The 27375-nt window shown below is 39.3% G+C and overlaps 1 protein-coding gene across 3 annotated transcripts; it reads right to left on the reverse strand.

The window, feature by feature from the left end:
• Window positions 1–96: 96 nt before the first annotated feature.
• Slmap (Sarcolemma associated protein) lies at window positions 97–27338 on the reverse strand. Of its 3 annotated transcripts, none has more exons than XM_074099850.1 (13): window positions 26580–27338; window positions 18429–18545; window positions 15698–15844; window positions 13962–14096; window positions 9424–9642; window positions 8820–8969; window positions 8051–8152; window positions 7254–7406; window positions 6305–6398; window positions 5951–6013; window positions 5186–5283; window positions 2969–3190; window positions 97–2360 (listed from the first exon to the last, which is right to left on the reverse strand). In XM_074099850.1, exons 1-13 carry the CDS (start codon window positions 26775–26777, stop codon window positions 1680–1682), a joined length of 2379 nt encoding a protein of 792 aa, XP_073955951.1. In that variant the 5' UTR covers window positions 26778–27338; the 3' UTR covers window positions 97–1679. The 3 variants fall into 3 exon arrangements, with proteins under 3 accessions (XP_073955951.1, XP_073955950.1, XP_073955949.1); XM_074099849.1 differs by having other exon boundaries at window positions 5900–6013; window positions 15704–15844; window positions 26580–27336; XM_074099848.1 differs by having other exon boundaries at window positions 5900–6013; window positions 26580–27335.
• Between the last annotated feature and the right edge of the window lie 37 nt (window positions 27339–27375).

The following is a 27375-nucleotide window of genomic DNA, read 5'->3' on the forward strand; positions in this document are numbered from 1 at the left end:
GGTAGAAGGTAGAGACGCCATGACACAAAGGGTGCCAAAGTTAATTGCTGATGAAGCACATGGCCACGGGTCTATACGAGATGAAAAAAAGTCTCATTGTTTAAACAATTCAATATTATTTCCAATAAATTTATCAGTACATCCACATTGAATGCATTATTAATTTACTCCATAAAATACAACATAAATTCATGGACAGTGAGAAAATAAACGAAAGAGCGACTACAAGATAAAAACCTATTTACATTCAGGTGGTCTAAACACAAATAAACATCGAACGTAACAAAACCAGTGCAACAATTAAATAATAAATATAAACATGGGATTCTTCATGGTAAGGTAAATAGTAAATCTAAGGACATTATAATTAATCAATTGTTAGTTATACAATACAAGTTTGATACAAAAATTATCTATTGGCCTTCACATCACAGAGCTAAGCAATCTGAAGCGTCGGCCGCTTCGCCCGGACATACCATCCGCTTTCAGCAACATAATTTAAAGTCACCACTTCAGGCACAACTCAAAACAAACAGCTGCAGTAAGCGCCTACTAACCGACGGTTACTTTCGCACTTTTAAACAAAAAGCTTCAATATGCTGCACTTCGTCAAAATTGTACGCGTATGTCATAGATGCTCATGCATAAATGCGTCCTCGGAATCGAGACCGTCATCTACACTTTCATCCAAATTGAATAAAAGCATTATTAAAAATAAACTGCCGAACTACTAAGTGCTTCAAAATCCATGCAAAAAATTGTAATTTTTTTTATAGACTAGAAATGCAAACGATTCGAAAAAATCTTGACGGCCTAGTCCATCTGCGTTGAAATGCCCGAACTTTGTAAACCTAAAATGATATGTGTAGCTTTCGAAAGCAATAACAAGGCGATAGGGTCGGTCGGAGCTGCGGTCTCGCGTCGCGGGGCGACACAGCCTTCAAAAACCGATGAACACACTATGAAGTAAGTATCTTTATTTAATATTCAACAAGGGACCGGTAGGCAGGCCCGCGCTCCGCTAGCGATCACGATGCCTCGTTCAACAATATTTAAATGTATGTATAACTTAGGACAGTCGTTAGGCCTTAATATATAAAATGTACAGTTATTTATTATGGCAGATATCAACAATCAATTTATATCTATCAATACGATACTGACGATTTTTACAGAAGGGATACTATTGCTATATACACGCTCCGAGGCGTGCGCCCGCGTTCGCCGCGGCGCCTCTCTCCTTAGCAAATGGCACTTTCGATACGAGCTCCATCCGTCAGTAATTTGTTATTCCTTATTTTCGACTCGCACCGATCTGCGAATATATATATCTCTCTCGCTCGAACAAATAATAAAAGAAAACCTATCAACTACGATAATCGCTAAATTATTCTAAACTCGAATTACAATATCAATAAATACTCTGAAACCGTCGAGCGGCGATCCCATCTAGGCGCGAATATTCGAATCGAGGTACCGGCAGCGGGCGGATCGGTGCGAGTCGTCTCACAATTTTTATCAGAATCGAACACTCGGAAAAGAGGTAAAAAGAGTACAAGTGAGCATAAATTTTGAACATGTCGGGCGCCTGGTGAGGGCGTGGCGCCGGCCGGCGGGTGTGGGCGTGGGATGAGGGGTGCGGGCTAGTGGTACCCGGGGGGGTCCCAGGTGGCGGTGCATCAGGAGAGGTGCGGCAGCAGCAGGTAAAGCGCGACGGCCAGCAGCGGCACGAGGGCGGCCAGCAGGCGCGGCGCGCGCGGCGGCGCGGCGCGCAGCGCGGCCAGCTGCGCCGCCAGCCGCGCGCGCTCCTCGCTGGCGCTGGCCCAGCTCTCCTTGGCGCGCACCAGCTCCTCCTGCAGCGCGTGCACGGACCCGTTGACGAGCGTGCCCGCCACCAGCGTCGCCTCCGCCTTCAGCGACGCGACCACCGACGCCTCGGTCTCCTGCGTCGGGGAATCGGAATTGTTTATTTCGGTGGCGACCGAGTCGGTCTCCTCCTCGTCGTCCTCGTAGTCGAGACGGAACATCTCGTCGATCTCCGCGGAGATCTTTCTGGTGTCGATGTCCTCGGGGCGGGTGAGATCTTCGAGAGAGCGGGAGGTCTCGATGGCCTTGTCGGCAGTGGTGGGCGCGGCCGGGGCGGGGTCGGGCGCGGGCGGCGCGGCGGCGAGCGCGGCGAGCTGGGTGTCGCGCGCGGCGAGGTCGGCGCGCAGCGCGGCCACCTCGGCGGTGAGGTCGTCGACGCAGCCGCGCGTGGGCCGGAACGCGAGCTCGGCCTGCATCCATGCCACGTTGGACGCGAGCCGCTGGATCTCGCCGAGGTTAGCCTCCTCCACCGCCGTCGATCGTTTCAGCTGTGCCTGATAATAAAAAATATATCGTGCTAAGTCATTTTAATGAGTTTTATTTAAATCATAGCCTTTCATATTAAAAATAATAGTAATTTCTCAAGATTTATTCGACTTAGCTCAAATGGGCCATTATTTATTATTTATTTATTATTATTCTTTATTTTATTCTACTGGATGGCAAACGAGCAAGTGGGTCTCCTGATGGTAAGAGATCACCACCGCCCATAAACATCTGCAACACCTAGAGGCCTAAGACCATCCATCCATCCCATCCCATAATCCAAATAATGAGAAATAATTGCCATAAGGGAGTGAAAGATGGAACATATGGCGAGATCCGGGTTCGAGTCCCAGCTTCCAGTATTAGTATGAGACAGCTGGACGAACTGGCACATTATCCTTATGAATTTTAGGCAATCCCTATAGAACCGGCGCCTGCGGATTCATGGGTATAACAAAACTCTTGAGAGTTGCGACAAAAGCGAATGGGTCAACAATCCCGGTTTGCGATGGTATAGTTAAAGTGACAAAAGTTTTTCCATGTCAGTCTTTATGACATCGGCATAAGATTGATTTTGGCTTGGCCTGTGTAAAAACTTTTTTCACAACATCTGTACCTGCAGGTCGTCTATCTTGGCGCGGTAGGCATGCAGGTCGTCGGCGCCGAGCGGGTGCGCGGGCTCGATGTCGCCGCGCGCGGCCAGCAGCTCGTCGCGCACGGCGCGCAGCTGCTCGCTCTCGGCCGCCGCCTGCGCCAGCCGCTCGCGCAGCGCCCGGATCTCCTCGTTCAGGCCCGCCATCACGCGGAGAATGTTCGCGTACTCGACGCCGCCTTTCGTCTGGAATATTATTATAACAATTTTATGGTAACCGAAAGGAACAAAGGACAAAAGCCGTGGTACCCCCTAAACCACTTTTTAGGCTGCGTTTCAACCAGAGATGTGCGAGGAATGTGTTTTTTCATGAACCAATAGGAACGCTTTATTTACCTCGCCTCGCTCCGCTCAGTTGTTTCCAGCAGAGCGCTGCTGTGCGAGGAAATGAAAGCGTTAGCGTGTGATGAAGCGTTTGTATTGGTTCATGAAAAACACATTCCTCGCACATCTCCGGCGGAAAAACAGCCTTAGCCTACTCTAACTGGTGCGGGTGCACGGAGCGGGCGCACGCCTGCGGGTGCGGGTGCAGGTAAATCCGTCGCACGCGATTAGCGCTGCTCATACTATTTTCCAGTAGGCGTCCACCCGCTCATTATTCGAGCGTTTCAACCGCTTCATTTTCATGGTCACTTTTTTTTATGAGTGCGCTGTAGAATTTGATGACATTTTTGATTAATTTTTATACGTCCTGTACCTACTTCTACTAGATAACCTGGAAACTGTAACAGAATTTTGTACCATATCAACAAAAATATGGCCAGGACGATCATACGAAATAAACGCTCGAATAAAGGCTCTTTAACCTATGATAAGTAGAAAATAGAAAATTAAATACGGAATTACACTCGAATTTTATTATTATACACTTTCAAAGCATTTCAACAGCGTGTGTGAACTTCTCGATCCGCACTGCGTTGGTGTTGAAAATACAGCCCTAACTATCAATCTAAGAGGAGGTCTGAGCCCAACTGTGGGACGTGTTTAGGCCGGAAATTAAAATGAACTCGATATGAACACAATATAATAAACAGAAAAGTACCGAGAGATTGCGCATAACTCGTAAATAACTACCTCCTCTTTTGCTCAATACATCGAGCATCATCATCGCACTCTCGAGCTGGGATAACAATTAGATGATCTTTAGTTTTAATTAACCTGGTTAAACGCGACGGCATTTTATATAAACCTAAAGGCAGACAAATATTAGGTAGTTTTGCATGTAGTTTTCAGCAATTAATACGAAGCCGCGGGCGTAAGATAAAATTTATTAAATATTTTAAAATCGACCTTAGGTGCATGATATGATAACTCGGACTGTATACAAAAACAAGTGAACGCGAAGTGGAGGAGGAAACGAGTTAATCGAGGACGAGCCTTTCAATACTTTACTCAGATATTTTTATTAATAGCGAGAGTACAAATCTCAATGTTCCTTTGTGTCGTCAGTTATCATATCTTGACCGGATGCGACATGCTCACGCAGTTACAAATTTTAAGATATGAATGATTCGCAATGAGTTAAGTTCTCATTGCTTTGCAACTATATATCATATCATAAACCAATTAAACATACTGTGACTACAAATTTAACACAATTTTAGGCCATTTTTCGTTTTTGTTCTACTCATGCGCAGTTGACACTTAAAATTCTCTGACGTAACTCTGCTCAGTTGAACAACATGTAATTTTCTCCAGTTTTATCTATTCTGTGATAAACGACATTAACCCTTAATAAGGCCCCATTTATTGGAGCATACTACCAACAAATAAAAGCAGTTATCGAATGCAAACCTGACAAGCGATATTTTTAAAGCTAGTAGTATGTTCAATAATTACAATGGATAACTTATAAACGTATATTCAGCGATAACAGTGTTCTGCCGTTTAATATTCTGAGAAATCACTATTATTCGAACAGATAAATTATACAAAGCAAACTTAAATTTCAGAATCATCAACACAAAATATACATAGACCAAATGATAGAAAAATTAACTAACTAAATAAACTAACTAACTTATAACTAATACGATAAGATTGAATTTCCAAGTCAATGCATGTGGTCGCTAAATCGCCTGGGTTAAGGAACTGTACACAGACTTTATTGCGTTCGCTTCTTGGATGTAATAAAAAAAAGGTCATTATGTGAAAAGCATTACTAGGTAAAAGTGTTATTACCTCGTCTTCAGTGTCGGGCTCAGTGTAGGTAGAGTTGGCGTTGTTATCAGCACGAAGTTCGCCGTCCAGGGGCGACCCGCGCTCCTCGTGTCCCGGTTCTGTGCAGACACATGGGTAGCCTAAGACTTCAACGATTTCTCGAGACCAAATATCAGGCGCTCGTTTTGTCGTTATGTAATTTCCACTTGTATACTATTAAATACGGCTGGTAAATACTTTTATTCCAAACTGTAACTTTGGTGCTCGAACAGTGAACGAACGAATAATGGAAGCATAATTAGAAACATAAAATAGTACTCTGCATCAATATACATTTTGGAAAATGACCTCAATGGCAATCAGTTAACTTTCTAAAAGCCACCCCAACCTGTAGTTTTCAAAGTTATTTTCTTTATTACAAAGTAGAGATCACATACAGCCACCAAAAAGATCGGCAACTTTGGTGTGTGCGGCGCTTTAGGCCGCTACGTAGGTCCTATCGTCGAATCGGCAAACATCAAACCAATCATCTTTATTATTCGTGTCCTACGTTATCTTGTCCGATTTGTAGCATGAATGGCTGAAAAAAAACCTTCTAAACTACAGTCCAGAGTAGATTTTAGAATACTTGTCCATTCTACTGTGCTTGTGCGAATGATTAAGAGTATACAATTGACGGGGAATTGTCCCAAGATCTGTTTCAATGTGTTTCGTTCACTGCACTCGAGACTGTACCGTGGTTGAGCCGCGATTGTTTCTCGTCGTCAGTGCAGGACTCTGGCTCACCGGCTTTCTCGCCACCGCTGACACCGTCGTCGCCGCCCTCCCCGTCCGAACTCTGCTCTTTTTCTACAAAAACGTACAAAGACACATTTGAGAATCTCGAAATTAATATAAATATAAGGCTGGAAGTTACGAGGTGTCACAACATCACAACATTTAACGCAATAACGAGTTTTGAGTATAGTTTGTGAAATAATTAATCAGTTAATTTATGTGACAAATAGCTGTAATGTTATGTCTGTTTGTTCAGTCATATAAAATATCTAGAACTTAAGATTGGTTATTCTAATATTGTAAGTACGTCACTAAAATTCTTTTGATAATAATTAATACGCAATGTGATTATTAAACAGTTACCTTTGTTTTCCTCGTCGTAAATGTTGTTCTTCTTTAATATCAACTCAAACTCTTTCGCCGATTTGCCCTCGGCAGTTATTGCTTTTATGCCGACCTGAAAACCAGAAAATTGATATCAGCCGGTAGATTTGGACATAACTAAGTAGTATGCTCTTGTGGGTCATTAGCAAGTACACTGTCCGTGGATATGTAAGTAGTAGTACGTAAAGTCAAGGGCTTCTGTACATTACCAAGACGTCAAAAATATCTATACACATTTATGCTACTAACCATAAAGTCGATGTACTTACATATATTTGACGCTATGGTTGTATAGATATTTGTCGTCTACAGAATGTAACGTATTTTATGCAATTTTAAAGTTGTCTCACGTAAAAGTCTTATATAGTTCCATGATATTAAATTTCAAAGCGAAAAAAATAGATGTCGAAAACCAACGGTTGGCATTTAACCGCCTGGTAGATGACGGCTGGCTGAAACGCGAATGTTGAATTTGTAGAAAGCAGTTGCTTTAGTCCGCGGCTCCGCTCGTGTGATAGGTTGATTTGAAATTCCAGGATTTTAAGGAATTCCCCAAAAACCTCATAGTAGTTGTATGAAAAAAATCCGTGCAAATGTTTAGGTAAAAATAAACAAATACAAACACGTACGCACCCAACTCAGAAACTTTAGCATTGATTTGATTACTAGCTATTACCCGCGCCTTCGCCCACGCAATTTTTTTTATTAGCAGACGAGTATGTATGTTTTAGTCCATTTTTTCTGACAGAACATTTCACCAGGATAAAAAGTATCCTATGTCCTAGCCCAGGCCATAGTCTACCTATGTACAAAATTTTATCAAAATCCGCCCGGCTGTTTACGCGTGATTAAGTAACAAACAGACTTACAATCTTTCGCATTTATAATATTATATTAGTGAGAACTGGGATTTAGTCTGTGGTAATACCTTGTTGAGCAAGTGTTGCGGCAGCAGCATCTTGACGTAGTCCGGCAGCGCGCGCACGGCGTCCTCGAGCGAGCCGGCGCGCTTCGCTTCCGCCAGCTTATTGCTGTCAGTGCTAAGCACCAGCATCTTCGCCTCGCCGTTTTGTACTGAATACTGGAATTATATGAAAATGTTGTTGGCATGTTGTTATTTCAAATATTTCGTGGGATCTTTAACATCAACATTGTAGTAGAGTATCTTCTTGTCCGTTTCTGAAAAACGTAATCCTTTCATACAAACATGTTTCTGTGGCTTATATACGTACAGATCTATTGAATAATGTTTTTCCATCGTATTTTGTCGGACAAGTTTGTATTTATCTTGCTTTCTCAATTAGCTCAGTAAGCTAGTTGAGAAAGCAAGATAAATACGAACTTTTCCGAAAAAATACAACGGAAAAACATTATTCACTACGTTTGTACTACCTACTGTTGAGCTTTCGATCAGAATGAAAGAGCTTAAGCTGTTGTTGCCTCGCAGGACGTGTGTGTATTGGCAACTTGACACATGCCATTGATTTGCTTCGCAGGTGTGTGCAGATTTTCCCACGATTTGTCCTTCACCATAAAGTACGTGATAGATATATTCCACTGGTAATTAAATTTCGAAAAATAAGAGCCAGTCCAGTCAGACGATTATTGCGATGTGTATATCCGTATTCAGATCCGAAATTTCATATCCGTAACATCCCAAAGACGTATCAGTAGGCTTGAACGCAAGTTGAGCAGGGACTCGGAAAGTTGTGAAGGCTGACTTACTGCGAGCGGGAGGTGGTTCCGCGCGGCGAGTTCGCGCTCCTCGGCCGCGGTGATGGCGAGTCGCGCCGCGCACATCTTGCGCTCGCACCGCGCTGCCAATTTCTATAACACCAAAAAAATCCGATTTCATTACTCGCTAAAATGTAACTAACTATCGACTGCATAGAAAGAGATCGACAGTTTAACCCTTAATCAGGTCCCATTTATTGGAGCATAGCATATTACCACAGAATCAAAAGCAGCTATCGAATACATACCTGACAAAGGATATTTTTAAAGCTAGTAGTATTTTTAATAATTACAAGGGTCAATGCATGTGGTCGCTAAATCGCCTCTATCTTTTTAAGGATTAAATCCTTTAATTCAATTATTATAATCAGCAGCCTGACGATGTTGATTATGGAGCGGCCGCTCTATTCGCTCTATCTCAGGCCTAACAGAGCGGCAGCTCCAAGTGACAGGCGGGAAAACCACATTTTCATGGCCATTTTCGTGATGTGAATTGCTGGGAGAAAACGACGAAGTGAAGAAACCGTCGGTCAAAGGGCGCCAAAAGACAAACACGTTATTTTGCTCCCAAAATAGCAGTCTAAAAATGGTTAAAAACGACTGCAGTAAAAACTAATAGTCAGACAAAATAAATTTGATGAAAGTTCTGAAATAATATGTCAACTTCCTTAGGTTTCAACAGATTTTTTCCAAACCGGTTGTACATTTTTCGAAGTTCATAAGCGTTTCACATACATTTGAGTTTGTTATGTTACGTCACCTGTAGCTCGGCGAGCGCGTTGGTGGCGGCGAGCCGCAGCGCGGCGTTGTGGTCGAGCAGCGCGGCGGACTCGCGCCCGCGCCGCTCCAGCGTCTCCTCCAGCGCCAGCCGCTGCTCGTGCGCCGCCCGCAGGCTCTCTGTCGCCACCTCCTGTTAGACAATATGATGAAAAAGAATAAGAAAAACTGCAATATGCTGGAAACTATATTTGAGACGCCTTTGCCCAGTGTAAAACAGCCGCTCAAAAAACCAGCACAAGAGCTAATTATAGCCCTATAGCTAGGCTGATAATGTTGCAATCCTCTGGTGTTGTGGACACCCGATACGGGCGCGTCAAATTTCGCAAAATGTTCGCAAGTCGACCTACTGTAACGTCTGTTAGAAGTTAGAATGATTGCTTGTCATATCTTTAAATGGTCGCCCAGTTTTATAACAATTCCGAACAATTATTTTGGATTCAGAGAAAAAAGATTTATGACAAGCAATACATTCTGACTTTCAACAATTATGCGAGCCGATATGGACCCCACCCGGTAGTGGTGCTTACTAACCACACGCACGTTTGCCATCCTACAGTATTACGAAAACATGTGTAGTGAGTGACCTGATAGTTCCGCTTGTCGCTGAGCAGCTGCGCGACGTGCTGCGCCTCGGGCTGCTTGCCGACGGCGAGCATGGTCTCGAGCGTGTGCACGCGCATCAGCAGCCGCTGCTCGCCCACGAACAGCTCCCACGAGTCCCGCGCCTCCGCCTGCGTGCGCTGGACGCAGTCGCGGAGCGCGCGCAGCCGCGCCTCGAGGGACGCCTCGCGCTGGATCGCCTCCTGTTAACAATATAATAGTGAAGGCCCATTTAGATGGTGGGTCGATCAACTTTTTCTTGTCACTGGTTGCTAAAGTTACGTTCTCCTGAGTCACTCTTTAAACCGTAAGTTCATGATTAAAATTTTCCAAATATGCATATTTTTGTAATAGTTTTAAGGCCCTTCTATAATTGGTCATCTAATAAGCATGTTAGTGTAATGCGCCACAACATTTATTCTATTAAGCGGTACTACTTTTGTCCCCTCGCTGACGGGACAGACTAAAAGCAAGAAATAGTTGATCCACCCTGGCACGAGTTTCTCGTCTCGACCATACGATTATCGTAACACGAGAAAAAAATATATCATGTAAACTATACGTACTATATCACACGAGAAGGAGCGATAATCGCCTCGCCTTTGATGATTGGATGTCTCCGTGTAAACAAAAATTTAATTCGATACTCGTATTTCATGTTCGTGTGCTCGCCATCATGAGTGCATTGCAAGAGGCTGTTCTGATTGTGTCGGCAATTTTAAAGCTGACAGAGAGCGGGAAAGCTCGGCTGTAGAATCTTTAACGTTAAAAGAAAGTAGATATATTGTCAGAATTGTTCAATGATTGTGAATTGAAAGAAAGAAAAAAAAGAAAGAAGACATTTATTAACTAATACAGAAGACACACCAAGTACAATAAAATTTACACAACACCAATACGGTATTTGACTATTTTGTATATGTTTTATAAATTAAAACTACACAATGCTTGTTATCGAATAGTGAAAGAATTTTTAAGCTACCTTTACAAATAACAAAGTTATGAGGGTTTGAAATTCAAGATTAGACAGAGAAAGACATACTGGCATGTGACGTCACACGCCAGTACCGCCATACGTGCTGCATAGAGAAAAGCGTTTGAGAAAGAGACAGGTATATAGATTTTTCAAAAAACATTATTAATCTAATTTTCAACCGATTTAAGTTTTCTATTCGGTAAACACTGTCTGTATATCTATATTTTCATAATAATATATAAGAAATGGCAAATACAGGAGTTGTCAAATACCGTATTGCACACAAATAAAACCAAAAATACATTTACATTGATGGTTTATGTTAACTTAAACAGCACAATTCCCGTGAAATAACGATAAACGAATTGTTTGCAAACAAGGAATTGAATTGAGATTTCGGGCTGTTGTTGTTGGTGTATGCGTTTCCGTAACTAGAACTCAATTTTGTCTATTTGACAACCAATGTGCTATACACCTGACTGCCAGCCATCAGTGATTGCATCAATTTGTTAATGTTAGTTTGATTAGAATACTTTATTATGACTCAAAAGGACTAAGCAGTTGATCGTAATATTTTCCAAAAAGTTTTCGGCAGAAATATTTAGAGAGTAAACATTCAACATTTTAATAAATGAAAGTCGTTGACACAATTTGACTAAATATTTTTCCCTTAGACAAAATATAATATAAATATTTTTTGTATATAACGGGAACTCTTTTGACCCACCGGGGGTTTTAAAATGATAATAATGAATCATCCTTGATGCCTGGATCATCGATCGAATCAGGGAAACACGGAGTGCTAGAAAACATCAGATTATAGTACAATAGTCAATAGACCAGTACCCTTAGTGTAAGTTTTCGGTTACAAAATACGTTTCGATAGCGTTCGCGTTAAAATCACAATTTGTATGGAAACACAAACATTGCAAACGTTCCGCTAGAGGCGCTGTTCGTGTTTGCATACAAATTGAGATTTTAACGCGAACGCGATCGAGACGTATTTTGTAACCGAAAACTTACACTAAGGGCACAGTTAACAACGTTCGGCCGATAGTTGCCAGCTTTTGGACTGAAACGAGTATTACCTGTTCTGCCGGTGCCAAACCAGCCGGCATGAGGATTAAGTAAATAGGAGGTATCGCTAGGTTTTAAATATTTAAAACATTAGAATCCATAAGTTCATCGAAAAACATTCTTAACAACAGGTAAGGCTTAAAAAAAAATTAAACGCTCGTCGACAAAAAAATTAAACGTTACATTAGGGAATATTGAAGTGCCGAAAGAGTATTTAAATAAATTCATAACATTTAACTTACGACATGCTTAAAGCTGCGTTTACACGAGAGATGTGCCAGGATACGTTGCGTGCGAGGATTGTGTTTTTCATGAACCAATAGAAACGCTTACCTCGCCTCGCTCCGCTCAACTGTTTCCACTAGAGCTGTGCTGTGCGAGGATTGGTAAATGAAGCGTTTCTATTGATTCATGAAAAACTCATCCTCGCTCATATCTAGTGGGAACGCAGCCTAAAACATAAAACTAATGAATATCATAATATTAATAACGAGACGTTCGCAACAATAAACACCGTGCACTTATTACATTATCAGCGCAGATATTGTTTATTGTGACGTTCCAGAAGACAACTGCAGTTATTTAGTCCGAAACAGACATATCTTTTAAACAATAAGAAGTCTATCATACTTAAATGAGTAGATTCCTGGGTAAAAAAAATATTATTTAAATGATGTATCGGGGGGAGGCGTTTGCTCAGCAGTAGGACAGAATAGGCTGATAATAATAATTAGATTGATAACCAAGGGTGGAAAGTGACCCATTTCCCCCGAGATAAATAGTTCGAGGGGAAATGGGTAATTTCTAATTTCACTGTGAGGAAAGTAAAATAGTACAAAAAAATAAGAATAATAATAAATTGAATTAACTTATATCCAACCTCCAACGGTACCTTTCGACTGGCCACTTGCCACGGCCGATTATAAAAAAAAATCGAGTTGGTCACGACCAAGGAGCTTATATACAAAACTGGTAACCACCAGCGTTCAACCGAACGCGCTAACAAAGAAGTTTGACCTTTATTACTTATTTATATATTCCATGTCTTTCTTTCACATTTCACGAATGACTGCGATCTCTTTCTTAACCTAACTAAAGAAAGAGATGGAATATGTTCGTGACGTAATAAAGATCAAATTTCTTGTTTCAAACGGATGTTCGGCGTTCAACCTCCAGTGTTGTATATAAGCTCCTTGGTCACGTGCATCTAGATGGCCATGCCGAAACGTGAAAAAAAAGTGTCATTGACGTTACTCAATTATCTTCGAATCCGTGGCTAATCGAAAAATAAAAAAAATAAAAACTTTCCACCCTAGAGATGAAAACGCAATTTTCCACCCGGCTAGGCTATCTACCCATGAAAATTAACTTTCCGAACAGGAGAGATGAAAAATAATAAATTGTTTGATGGTCGCGGGCCGGATTTCGATTTCAAGCCTTCGCGGGCCGGAGATGGCCCGCGGGCCGCAGCTTCCCCATCGCTCATTTAGACGGACTAATTAGAACTTTTTATGGGATATTGGAAAAGTATACTTAATATTTATTTATCTAATGATCTACGAGACTACGACAGATCAAGCGCTGATCATGAGTATTCATGAGTGACACGGGAAGTTGTTGTCAAAGCAAAACAAAACTCTCACAACAAAGAAAACATTTTGATGAGTTTCCGGTTTAATTTTACGGTTAACCATAATAAATACAGAAGTAGTTTTAAAAATCATGTTAATAAAAGGTTAAGTTAACGAAAAAAAAGCCCACAAAACGTGCAGCTCGTGTTCCTCACCTAAAAAGCTTAACTATTTGTAATTCTCAAGCATATTAAACAGTTAATCTGACCTTGGCAGATCGCAGATGTAAAGGTCGAGGCAACATTCATGTAATGCGTTATTAAGTCCAATTATAAAAAATCGGAGCAGTCTAAAGAATGTTGCAAATAAAGCAAAAATTGTCATCATGCAAATGTAAACAACCAAGTCGCCGCAAACCGAGATGCAGAAGGTATGCGACTATTCAGCGATAAAGTCCTTCAAGAAGGCAACATTCATTGCTATGCATTGCAGAGTTAAAATTTGTGTCAGACCGAAACCGAAGGTTCGAATTTGGCTCTAGTTTAGGCCGGAACTATAACCGAAACTATATATGAACAATGAAACACATGTAATTCGTGTAGATGCTATAAAATTATTCTGCTATTCAATTTCCTCGCGAACAAGCAGGAACGCCACTTCACTGAGCCAGTGCAGCCGTCGAAACACACACAGAGTAAGCCAAATACGATCCGAAAGTACAATGTTGTAAGTTTCGGCCCGGCTGAAAAGTTCGGCAGTTTTTTAAATGAAACCGAACCTACGGCCGAAACATTATTTTTAAGCCAAAACCTGTCCAAGCCGAAACCGAATCTTCGGTCGGATACTAGTTGAAATAGATCACAGTTTGCCTAATGACGATGACGATAAACAGACGTACCTGAACAAAATTATTCAACTGGTACAGCTCCTTGAGATGCAGCGGTGTCGTCATCGTGGGATTGAACGAGAGTTTCGCCTCCATTCCATCTGGGTGGTAAAGCTTGAGCAGCGCAACCACCGGCGGAAACGTGTTCTGTAAACAACAACAGTGTTAAGAACAATGTATCTAGTTATTTGCCAGCATGCAGTACACGCGAGAAAGAAGTGGTTACGCGCTAGAGACATAAATTGCGCTTTGTTCTTTTGCGTATGATTGCGGTGTCAATAACGGCTAAGTTCCCAAGTGCTCGACAGATATACATACACATACATATAATGGCTCTAGCTTGTCAAAGGCTGCGCATCCACCAGAGTACGAGGTACCTAGTTGCGAGATGTGCGAGAAATATCTACCAATAAAAAACCTGCGTTGAGCGACCCTACTTGTTGTACGCTTGTTAAAAAAATCTGACACCTTAATATTTAAGTATTTGCCTTTATCTAACACTCTTGCCTCTGCAAAAATAAATAAAAGGTAAATTTATTGGTACAGGTTTGTAACCTTTTATGAATGCATTTAGGGGGTGTCTCTCTGAATACCATTATTCGCCAGCAACGGCGCCAGCTGAAACTAAAAAACCGGCCTAATGCTACTCGGACGCTTCTTATTGGTTGTGCTATAAGACTTACCTACCTTCATACTAAATTTCAAGTTTCTAAAACAACTGGGAGTAAGTGTACTTCCAAACCTATAGTGATAGGTTTTTCGATTACGGCAAATTATATGGCAACATATTTGGGTGAAGACCAAAATGTTGCACACCTTAACGCAGTTAGAATTACTATTATTTTTTTCCATTGTGACACGAAAATGTATCATACATTTATATGGATATTTTTCGTGTCACAATGGAAAAAAATAATAGTAATTTTAACTACCTGTGTTAAGGTGTGCAACTTTTTGGTCTTCACCCATTTTTTAATGTCCGTATCTTTTGATTGTGCTGACTTAGAAGTTTGATTTATTGACAGCTTCAAGGAGTAGCAGACAGTATTTGATATTCATTTCTGCTTGATATTAAGCATTACTGAGAAACGGGGTCAAGACAGACGGACAACAAAGTGATCCTATAAGGGTTCCATTTTCTTCTTTTGAGGTACATCCTATTCGTAATTTTCACTAGAACCCTGTAGATAGCATAAGCATTAGAATAATGAGGAAAGCAACCTTCCTCATTCTTCTACTTAATACGGTATTTCCATTTACATGTATACAAAACATACACTTTTCTATTCCACCTCTTTGTTCCGTGAGAAAAGACAAGCAATACCTTAAACGACAATCATTCAATGTAACTAGTTGAACCATATAACATAAAATTAGCGTAAACGATAAAAAAATTGTACCGGAAACGTGAATAAATAACGTCCCTCATGATATCTCCATGACACTGGTACTTAATGCCTGTTAAAATTTAGATTGTTGTCACGTGGTAGTTGTTTCATAAAATTAAACCAGTTTCAAGAGGAATAACTAAATGGGTACTCTAAGAATCACCGATTGGGTTCCATGCGACGTGCACCGGAGCAGAGGCTGACCTAGGAGGAGATGGCGAGATAATTCGGACCGTTTTCAGTCAGACTGGCAAGATTTGGCCAAAAGTAAGGACGAGTGGAATAAGAAATTGGTCAGCAGTGGGACATACATAAGCTAATTAAAAAATATAGTTATATACTTAAATTGTGATACGTAACAGTTACCTTCTCCGAATTGGTGGCATTCTCAACGACGGAGATGCCAAATTGGACCACGTCACCCGAGAACACTTCGTGCGGCTCCTGCTCCTTGGATATTGAACATCGGTTGTTGTTGATAAAGGTTCCGTTGCTACTCTGATTGTCCTACAAACAAACAAGCGATCAGAACAACACCAACATTCCACGAAGTTTACAAAGTATTTTTGATAAATATGTAAGATTTTAGCCCCAGAAATTGTTTTTTTTATTCGACTAGATGGCAAACGAGCAAGTGTGTCTTCTGATGGTAAGAGATCACCACCGCCCATATACATCTGCAACACCAGGGGTATTGCAGACGCGTTGCCAACCTAGAGGCCTAAGATGGGATACCTCACGTGCCAGTAATTTCACCGGCTGTCTTACTCTCCACGCCGAAACACAACAGTGCAAGCACTGCTGCTTCAAGATGGTGGTAGCAATCCGGGCGGACCTTGCACAAGGTCCTACCACCTGCAAATATAGTATAAATATTGCAATATTGTAGTGCAAATATTGTATGGTAGAGTCATATTACGATGATCCTATTTTAAGATGATTGCAAACTCCAGATTTTTTGCGATGTGGTGAAGAGGTTAAGTTTACGTACCTAACTAAGAATAAACAATCAATTCAAAATAAATTTATAACATACGAGTAACGTTATCATTATCACTTATTAACAAAACCGGGTCGTTTAATTTTAATCACCAATTAGTAATAATGAAAAACCAGCAAAGAAAAAAAAAAAAAGAAGGAAAAAGTATGTGAGACTAATGTTACCTGACCAATTAGAACTCGTGGTTAAGACTAAAAATCTTAATTAACATCTAGTAAGGCCAAAATAGTAATACAACGTATCTCTGAAGGTAACTAAGATATTAGAAACGATTGTCGGCAAACAACCTTTAAAACCGGAGATACAGTTTTGTAAGCGGAATTTGCATAGAGACAACAAGCGGCACGCTCACAGAAAACGGCCGTAGGCGGAAATCAGTGAGAGTCAGCCCATTACCGGGCTATAGCGTAACCCGTTCAAGGCTGTTTTGCAACGCTTGACTAGACGTAGGATGAGCGATCAGTGCAACATCAAACGTAATAATGATGTCGTGCAGATTAACTTAATGATTACGATATGTTATAACGTGTTGTTTTTACGCTCAGTTCAGGTTTATATCTGCGAAACGGGTGCGGCCACGGCCCGCTCTGAACATGGTATGCTTTGTCAAGCACTAATTAGTAATAACCACTGACGCATTGCGTTAGTGCGTATTCCGTTGGCAGTCTTACACTCACAATGCTTTATCTCAATAGTTATATAGTTTTTACATCATATAAGTAGGGTTTGCATGACTGTCTGTCTAATGTATACTAATTACGCACTCGAACTCATATTAGTACAACCCAGAGCTGTTTTGGTGAGATTAAAAATAACTAAAACTACCGGGTGCGCTTCCACTTTGTATCGACCACTGTCGAAATATCATTGAGGTCATTTGTAAAGATTTAGGTCACATACATACATATTCCTGTCTCTCTTTTTGAACAAATCGATACAATACGACAATTCACCTAACTTGTCAACCGAGAAAGGAACAATTTTTTTTGTTCACAATATCTCAATCAGTCTTGGATTTGATATAAGAGCGACGCCAAAATATTTGAAGAGGCGCGCACCTATTTCTACGTCGCTTGAATCACTCATACAAAGTTACATAAAAGTGTAGCAATATTAACTCTACATAAAGACTACATCGCACGAGCAATATTAAGTCATCTTCAAAACAAAAGTTTGGTTGGTAATTTACTTAAGCAGGGGCCCAGAGATGGTCAAAATATAAATCGACTAAAGTTATTTCATTTTTATTTATTGATTTTTTTCAGTTAGTATTTCAGTCAGTATTTCTTTGGTAAATCTAAGTGTGTTATGTTGACAGACGACAACATGTCAAAACAGTCAAAACCGGCCAAGTACGAGTAGCACTCGCACATGAAGGGTTCCGTCCGTATCATTGTACAAGATTTAACAATATTATGTATTTCTAAGTGTACTTACACGAGGCCTTGATTTGTGGCTACAGGGAAATATTAATGTATGTATGTAAATTGCGAAAAGTTGCGAATGCGAAAGTTTGTGAGTGAGTATGTTTGTTACTCCTTCACGCTGAAACGGTTGGACGGATTTGGATAAAATTTGGTATGTAGATAGCTGGACATCTGGAATAAAACATAGGCAACTTTTTATTCCGATATTCCCACAGATAGGGATAAAATCTCGAAACAACAACCGCTGGGCTTAGATTCACGAAATTTGACATGATTGTGCTTAATGAAACGCAATGAAAACCACGATTTAATTTTCGGGAATTCCCACGGGCATTTTTAAAAATCCCGAAATTTAAATTCAGCTGCTGGATCTAATGATTTACGTGTGCGAAGCCGCGGGTAAACACTAGTTGTACATAAAACACAAAAATAATACAAAAAGAAAACAACAAAACAAAAGAGTACAAAGGCGAAAGGCGAAATAATGAGTGTCTTTCATCAATCATCCAATCTTCATTCAAAAACTTGGTCGATTAATTAAGTCGCGAATAAGTTTGCGACGGTTACTTAATTCGAATACATAGTTAACTAAGAATAAAAATAAATAATGACCATCTCTGCATTTTATATGGCCATCCGAAGTCTATTAATGTTGAGTACTTACCACGAGATAAAAGTGTCCTTTCTCGTAATAGAGCGTAGCATGATGCCGCGACAGCACCCGACATTCGAAGATAGCATTCGTAGGGCTCGGGGTCGCGCGGTACACGTTACGCCCAATCTGAAAAAGATATTTGTGCATTAAAATTAAAAATCTTCACGTTAATAAGGCAGTTTGAATCATTCAAAAAGATCAATCTGTCATCGAAGAAATAATGCTGATGGAACCTGTTCAGAAATAAGTTAATAAAGTACCCGTTTTACCAAAGATATTCATCTATTGATATTTATAGATATCTGTAGTAAGCATTCCTTCTGACAGTATTTAAATTAAAATTATTTCAGAGAATCCGGCAGCTATATCCAACGCTCCTAATTGACCTACTTTTTGTCTATTTAATTTATGAACAGCGGGATCAAAACAAAACTTTACATTTTACAAACATAATGGGATACGATTTTAACATATTTGATGTTTTTGTTCATAAAAATACAAAGCTAAGTTTCAATAACGACCTACTATGTCCTTTGTTTTACTGACAAGTCGATATTTGTTTTTATCATCTACCATCGCGCTATTAATGGTATTTTTAGCGACGGTTGTTTATGTATGTGTACCTATTTGAAAGAATTCACCTTGACTATGTAAATCGTCAACCAGACTGACGTAAGTAAGTCTCTCACGTTTAAATTTAAGTTACATCTCAATAACAGCATATATAGATAACAGTGTGTTTAGCACACGCAGATAAGTCTTCTAACACAACAAACAACAACATCATTCCGACAAAATATCAGCAAGTGTGTTCTACCTACCAGAGCGGTCTTGTGAACGCGCGGATGATTGCAGTTGTAGAATGTGTTATTGTCTACGTTTAATTGTAGGTGATCTAGTTCCATGGGAGATTCATTCCTTACGTGGTAATGATAATGAGAATCGTACTGTACACAACAATGGCTTAGCTAGTTCTCTACTAATGTAACAGTTGATCTGAATATCTACCAGTACAATGTTAACTATGAAGGTGACAATTGTTTTTAAATTATATTAGTATCTGGTTGGTTACTACTCGGATGATTTAGCGCATTAAATAAGCAAGCCAGATTCATAAGACTTATTTACTCTTAAATTTTTCGAACTGTACAAAAACATACAACTGTCAAGCTAGCGAGACTATGCCGCCGCCGAATCGTAAAGGCATATATAGGTAACCTATGACTCGTAAACTGTAATACTAGTTAGTTATTGCTCATTCAGTGATCCACATCGATGAAACTCCTTATTGCCATCCCAAGGCCAGCCATTAGGATCTCGCGCGTCAACTTAGTTGAAAAGTCGGATGTCGCGTTTCAACTACCATTGTTAGAGCTAATAGATATGCACGGAACGCGTACCGTGGGCTCTTTGTGCCACCCTCGTTTTGTAAGCAAGCGAGTAATTAGTGAGTAGGGCATAACGTTTAAACAACGGTTCAGGTAAGATTGTTAATAAGCGTGTTGAAAGCGGCAACTTTAAACTCTAGGTAAAGCATTGTTTGTCTCATAATAAAGAACCGGTTGGACCTTTGAAAACATATGGCAAAATAAAATGAAAATTAATGTTACTAACCAAGCCAACAATAACAAAACTCTCGAACGTATCTTGATGGCTTCATGAGCCTATAACGTCTGCAAACATTCAAACAGCTGCTGCAAGTAACCACTGCACATTGCAAAATTGCCAAACAGCAGCTATGTTTACGACATTTCGGGATCCAATTAACTAGCTTCGTAATAGTGCCTTCGTTGTAGTGGGTGGAAGTGTTTGGTATCAACGGTCTCAAAACTCACAATCATTACATTAATTTCTTTATACGGAATCTTTTTTCATATTGATAGCAAAGTTTCGGATAAACAAACGATAATAAATTTGCGTGTATCGAATGTATGCCCAACCTCTAGGTACATCACCTCATCCATACAATAGAATAGTCTGCTAAGGCTGCATTTCCACCAGAGACAGTAGCGGCGTTAGGGTAGCGCGCGGTGGCGCCGGACTTAAAGAGGCGCCTGAAGCCTATTATAACCTTCTAGAAAATTCCCAAAAGTTGGGGGCGCCGTGGAAATCTCGCCCAGGGCGCTAGAAGTGCTAAAACCGGCACTGACCAGAGATGTGCTAGGTATGCGACGATGCTATGAATGCGTTTGATATCCACCAATCATATTTACTGGTCTACATACCATACCATAGCTCGCACTAGTGGAAACGGGTGCAACTAAGCTAGTGTGTTTTTTTATATGAAAAGATGTGTGCTAGATCTATCTGCGTGCGATCTAGATGCGTGATGTGGATGCGTGCTCTGAATGGTCGCGAGTGGCGCAGCTATGTGCAGAGCATAGCGCATAGCTCGACCAGCGCATCTTCCTACTACAGCTCACGGCTGCGAATCTTCATAGCGCATCTTCCTCGAACGGCTACATAGCTTAACTTACATAGCTGTATAGCACATCTCTGGTGGAAAGGCACCCTAACGTCAATAATATCATAACCCTTTCTTTTGTATGCCAGAAACGGTGAATGGCGGTATAATATAAATAAGTAAATATCATAAGACCTTGATGTTAACCCGTTCAATGCAAATAAATATATTTGAATTTTGGCCTAGCTGTAATCTGGTAAAATACGCAGAGGAAGAACAAGACTATTGTCGTATAAACTTAGCAATTCAAATACTGAACAGAAATTTAAAATTGAAGTAAGTATTGCAGTAACTTCAATAATCACAAGGGCAGACGACACCCGTTTCACGCTTACACACAACGCTTTACAAAAACACGTTCCTTTCTATTTCGCACCTCATGAAGTGGCCGCCTTGCATCATGTCCTTGTTATGGATTCAAATCATTCTTAATTCTTATGATACGATACATCAATGCATTAATACACGCGATTGCTCATTAATTATGCACATAACTGGATACGGACATACCTACATCAACTCTGATTGATGACTGAATGCAACTTCACAGACGACTGAGTGTCATACAAAAAGTTAGAACACAAAGAAAATAAAAGCGAATTGACTGTTGTTGTTATCAATTTCACCCAGCATTATTCCTCTTACTCGCCATGCAAGGCAATTTGTGGTAGGTACTGGACTTATCCTCAATTTACAACATCCTCATGCGATGCGCTGTATCGAGATAAGATCACTGCTATGCTAATGCTCTTATAGACATACACGTGAACTCAACTCGGAAGGAATAGCACGTGATTTTTTTTTCGCCATGGTGCGAGAAATGTCGTGCAAGTTGTGGTACAGTTAGCAGCAGAAGGGGATGCGCAGTTACGGTGCTCAAAATGATCTACACGCGACTCTATGCCAAGTGATAAGAGTGTAGTGTAGATCATTTTCAACACCACAACTGCTCATCAACTTCTGCTGCTGACTGTACATACATAACCGTCGATGATCGATCTAAGTCAAAGGCGATTTTCTTTCTCGCACACTGCCTAAATCAAAAGGCTTGCTGACTAAATAGAGCAACAAGTGAGAACAACGCGATAGCTATCACGCCGCTCCAAGGTACAATGTAAGTAATAAATAAATAGAAAATATGAGTTAATTAATTACTTTATATTCCAAATGACGGGACGCGATCTGAAACCAATGGAGCGGCCACAAAGCAGATGATTACGTATTACCACAATCCAAAGACAGATGGAAAATTAAAAATGTCAAAAACTGAGATTGGCATTGTATTTTCCTGTTCGTAGCGGCGTAAAATTGACAAGACGGTCGTTAGCTACTATAGGCGAGCAGTCAGAAATAGCACAATTTAATCTCATTAACTTTAATTGCCGATACACAATGTCTCAAGCCGGGTTACCTCGGGTCGCGTTGACTCAGGCGCACACACTTGTGCACCCGTGCCTGAGCTGCATACTTACGAGACCCCTATGCAGACGTAACAGCACGGACACGCATTTTAAATTTGTTAATAAGAATGACTGGGCTACTGGCTCTCATAACTTTTGTATGTTAGATTATTGAAGATATCAGATTGCTGAATGTATTAGAAACGTAATCCACATGGCAAATCTTTAGAGCCGTTTAAGAGATCCCAAAATAAATAAACAAGAATTGCCTTTTTAAAGGTATGAGATCAGATAAATATTTAAAAATTAATAAAATGTAGGTATGCACCTTGTTCAATAATACTTTCGTGGCTAGCATTAGAGTTCCATTAGCGTGTACCTAATTAATTACATATTTATTTAAACTCCTAAGCTTTCAAATATTATTGTAAAATTTAGATCCCTAGAGTAAGAAACCTATGCGGTGCAGAGATAAATTCTACGCCAGATAAATGTTTATCATCTCAAGTGCAAACATTTTTAGATTAGGAACTTTTATTGACACAAGATTAACAATGGACAATACAATATGTAGCTGGTCTCTATCTTCAATATCTCCATTATTTTACCAATTCCCATAATTTTTTTTGTTCTTATCTTAATTCTGTATTTTTATTTATTTTCCAATAAAATTTTTACTTAATTAAAGAGTTATTTATTAGTCACTGCAAAAGGATTGCAAGTTAAATAAAAGCTTGAAAAATAAATACAAACATATTACTACACTAGTCTAGTGTAGCTTGCTTTAATTCATGAGTAGTAGGTACTTACTTCTCACTAATATTATAAATGAAGGGTCCACGGAAAGAACGTGTCTAGTCACCTAAGCAACTGTTTGAGTTATAGCGGTTTGAAAGTTAGTCATCACGAACAATTACAATGGTTACCATTTATTTAAAAGATAAAAAAATAGATTTTATATTGTTTTCAGAGTATTTAATTCAGTGGTAAGTCATAGTACTTTGTGAGCTCTACATTTTGAGATTAAAATCTCAATTAAAAAAAAAGGTGAATAGGCATGTTCTTTCCGTGGACCCTTCGAATGCAAAAGTAACTCTCTCTATCAATCTGTCTATCTACTACCTCTTCAGTCTTAAAACTCTTAAAATTTGGTATGGATAGTGAAAACTTCGTAGTTTCTATGATAGTAATAAACGTGATAGTAATACATGATAGTAATAAACAATTTTTTGCAGCAGGAGTCATGGGCAACAGCTTGATGTAAATAAATAAACACCACTAGCACCAATTGATTTAATTTAATAATACCTAACTTGAAATAAAATAAGTGATTCTGCCAGGAACCTAAAGAAATTGCTATTGAGGTACAGTGGTGGAATGAAAAGGTTGACAAGTTTTCATATTTCGTTTACACATTGCAAGCACCATGTTAATGTTACCATTTTGAATGTCATTACAACGGAATATGTCACAGTCAGCTGATAAAGCAAAGCAGTAATAAGTACCGAGCAAGCAAAAACAGACCTTAAGGTGGTCCAACCTTTTCATTCCATGACTGTAAATTATGAAAAGCAGTATATTTTTTATGTATAATAGGCATAGGCATGCATTGGGTCAATTCCAGGGTAGACTGTGCCTTGAGCTGGCTGGCTGGGGGCTGTCGGCGCGCTGCTGTGGCGCGTGTCTGGCTCACAAGCGTTTTGCCCGCCCGTGTGTTATGAATATTGATGCAAGCAAACGATGGCCCGTTTCTACTAATATAACACTTCACTTAAAAGAGAAACTACTTGTATCAGAAGTTGACGCAATACGGTATTTGACTATTTTGTATATGTTTTATAAATTAAAACTACACAATGCCTGTTATCGAATAGAAAAACAATTTTAAGCTACCTTTACAAATAACAAAGTTATAAAGGTTTGCAATTCAAGATTGGACAGAGAAAGACATACTGGCATGTGACGTCACACGCCAGTACCGCCATACTTGCTGCATAGAGAAAAGTGTTTGAGAAAGAGACAGGTATATAGATTTTTCAAAAAATCACTATAAATCCAATTTTCAACCGATTTAAATTTTGTCTTCACTAAACACTATCGGTATATATATATATTTTCATAATAATACTAAGAATGGCAATTTCAGGAGTTGTCAAATACCGTATTAGTTATTGTATGCATTAATATTCATAACACACTGGAACGGGCAGGCAAAACGCTTGTGAGCCAGACCCAACTAGCGCTGCCTGCCCTGGAATTGACCCAATGCACGCCAATGATAATAGGCATGCATTAAACCAAGATGCGAGGATATATATCAATGGATATATATCATCATATATATCGCGTTATATATCAATGGTTTTTTTATAAAAATTTTAGAAACAAAATACAAATTAAATTGAATAGGACACATTAGGCAAAGCTCAGCGCAGGGGGCGACACTAGCACAAACCGTAAAGAAACCGCCATGACAATGTTAGTTCTCTTTATATTTTGTTGCCATGACAGATCATAACCAAAGAGTATTAAAAACTTTAGAAATCATGACATATTTATGAGTAACAGTGATAGTAGCGATAGTATTTATAGAGCTATATTTCCAAAAATCATATTATTATAGGTGTTGATTTTTGTATATAGTGATCATGAGACCATAACCAACTAGTTTTAGTGTCGTATTTTTCTCCACATTTTTTCACTTTTTCTTTCAAAAGCTATACCTACAATGCTTAAGCTATATACAATGTATCTCTACCCTCTGGACAAAGATGTTGATTAGGGTATTTTTAACTTACAAAGCCTCACACCAAACTCCACAGTATTAATGAAGAAATCACTGATTTAATGAACATACATTCATTTTATTTTAAAAATATTCTTTTTCAGTTACTATAAGTTTTTGACATTCCTGAGAACAAAATATTCTCTGGACTTCGGTCTTTGTCAAAAGAGTAGATTTGTTGACACATTGTATGTTATTGTTTAAGCAACCTACATCACAAAAATGAAATCTCTATTATCTTCATCATTGCCATGAGTCACAAATTCTATCTGGTTGTCTTGTAATCAATGGTGAATAGGCATTTACTTGACAACCATGTTCCATTTTAGATCATTATTATTGCTTGCCATCAGGTGTGATTGTGAATAAATAAAGGTAACTACACATTACACCATATCAAGTATATTCTTTGTATAGAAAAGTATGAGACTATGCTCACTAGCAGGTTTCGTAACCAACCGTTGCTGTTGCGTGTAATGTATGTATAAGTTTGACATTCTGTTTGACACCACCTGACATGTTCCTGTTACAGTATTACCTATCCTATTATGGTGTAATATGTAGAGTAGAGACGTTTAATGCAGGGTGCGACAAAATCCGATTATTATAATAAAATTCAAAAATCAGATTTTTATATAAATCTCATATATATCCAAATAATTATTTTTTTATTTGTGCGCAGAAACAAACCATTTTACAAGCTTTGATAATAATAATATAACTATAATAGCTATAATAATAGCTATAATTTTTATTTAATATTGATTACATGTTGGTCATTGCTTTTGTTGAATAAGTAAGCTCATAAATAAGGGACATATTAATAAAAACATATAATTGACTCTAAATTATATTATTTCTTACCTAACTAGTAAAGAGAATCCGGCAATAGGGAGTTAATGTCAACCATTAAAACCAAAATGCTATACTTACATACATACATACATTTTCGTCTATGATTCATATTGTTTATATTCAGAAACTTCATAGTTTAGCAATATGCCAGGTGGACAACCTACAGATAGACACAAAAGTGACCCTCAAAGAATACTATTTTTCCTTCTGAGCCATGAAAGCATAAAAATTTTCATAATTCAGAAAAATAAAACTTGAACACTAATTTTATTTTGTGGGTAGAGCATAAAGTAAAATCACTGATGATAAGTTCTATCAGTATTTGTAGCTATAAATCAAGTCACTATATTGGTAATACCCAAAGTAATCAATTTATTTTAATGTGTATTTTGTGTGCACAGACAAAACTTTGATTTGTAATAGTGAATTTGGTGAAGTAGTTTAAAACTTATTACCTCGCTTATGAGAAGCATAAATAAGCCTATTCCCCAGTGATTTTCAATAAAATGAAAAAGCACCAAATAAATGATAAGAATACATTTTGCAACACACAAATGAGACATGTTTATTATGAGAATTTGATAGTAAGAGTTGTTTGGTGTCACTGACCTGAGTGCCAATATTTTTAGAATAATCAAGTGCTTGTGGATACTTGCCTTGACAGATTGTTCCAGGGTAACTCTCCTCTCTTCAAACGGCAGAGAGTTGGCGTGTGGAACGAACACTGCTTTCGGTACCCCCACATCCTGATTATTAGGCGGCTCGGGGCCAGCCGCCCAATTATAATCCATATTCTTAATCGTGTTGGTGTTGTTCATTTGTGGTTTGAGTTTCTTGCTCTTTGCTATCACCATTGCACACGCCACTCGTCGGAGCCAGCACCCGCGCCGCGCACACCCTCAGTCGAGACACTCATCGAGGATCCTTGTCCCGACTATTCAATTGCTAGCAGGTGAAAGGTGAACACTGCTCTCTGCCATCTTGACGGCCAAATACCAATTATCACAAGACAACTTTATTTTATCCTTCGCGAAACATTTATGTTGAACTTACGCAAACACTTTTATTTGTAATGAAACTTGATTCCTTTCGTCAAAGTACGGCAGAGACGATAAATATAAAACACTAAATTCCTCAAGAAGCTATCAAAATGAACTACACTCGAGTCGGAAATTGTTCTCAATGAAATTAAGCCCAACTATAATTAAAATTATTATTAGTAGGGCGTCAATCGAAATAGTCGTTCGAGGAACTTACGAAATGGGCGCAAGATCGGACATTTGTTTTGGGTAGGTAGAGTAGGCACGTCTCACAACGTCTCGTACAGCGACAGCGTACTTCATCTGTTTCAAAGGTACTTTATTGTCGCGATCTCGCTATGCCCGCGAGAATAAACGATCAAATCAGAAATACTAAGTACGAATACTTGAAGTGACTGAAACTGCACTGCAA

The sequence above is a fragment of the Choristoneura fumiferana genome, chromosome 17 (genome assembly GCF_025370935.1).
Source record: "Choristoneura fumiferana chromosome 17, NRCan_CFum_1, whole genome shotgun sequence".
Taxonomy (NCBI): Eukaryota; Metazoa; Arthropoda; class Insecta; order Lepidoptera; family Tortricidae; genus Choristoneura; species Choristoneura fumiferana.

Coding starts and splice junctions, on each gene's coding strand:
- Slmap (XM_074099848.1), bottom strand. CDS start 26,777: ATGGTGATAGCAAAGAGCAAGAAACTCAAACCACAAATGAACAACACC. Junction 15,845..18,428: donor AAGGACACTTTTATCTCGTG/GTAAGTACTCAA, acceptor GTTTGTTTGTAG/GACAATCAGAGTAGCAACGG. Junction 6,399..7,253: donor CGCAACACTTGCTCAACAAG/GTATTACCACAG, acceptor TCTGGTTTTCAG/GTCGGCATAAAAGCAATAAC.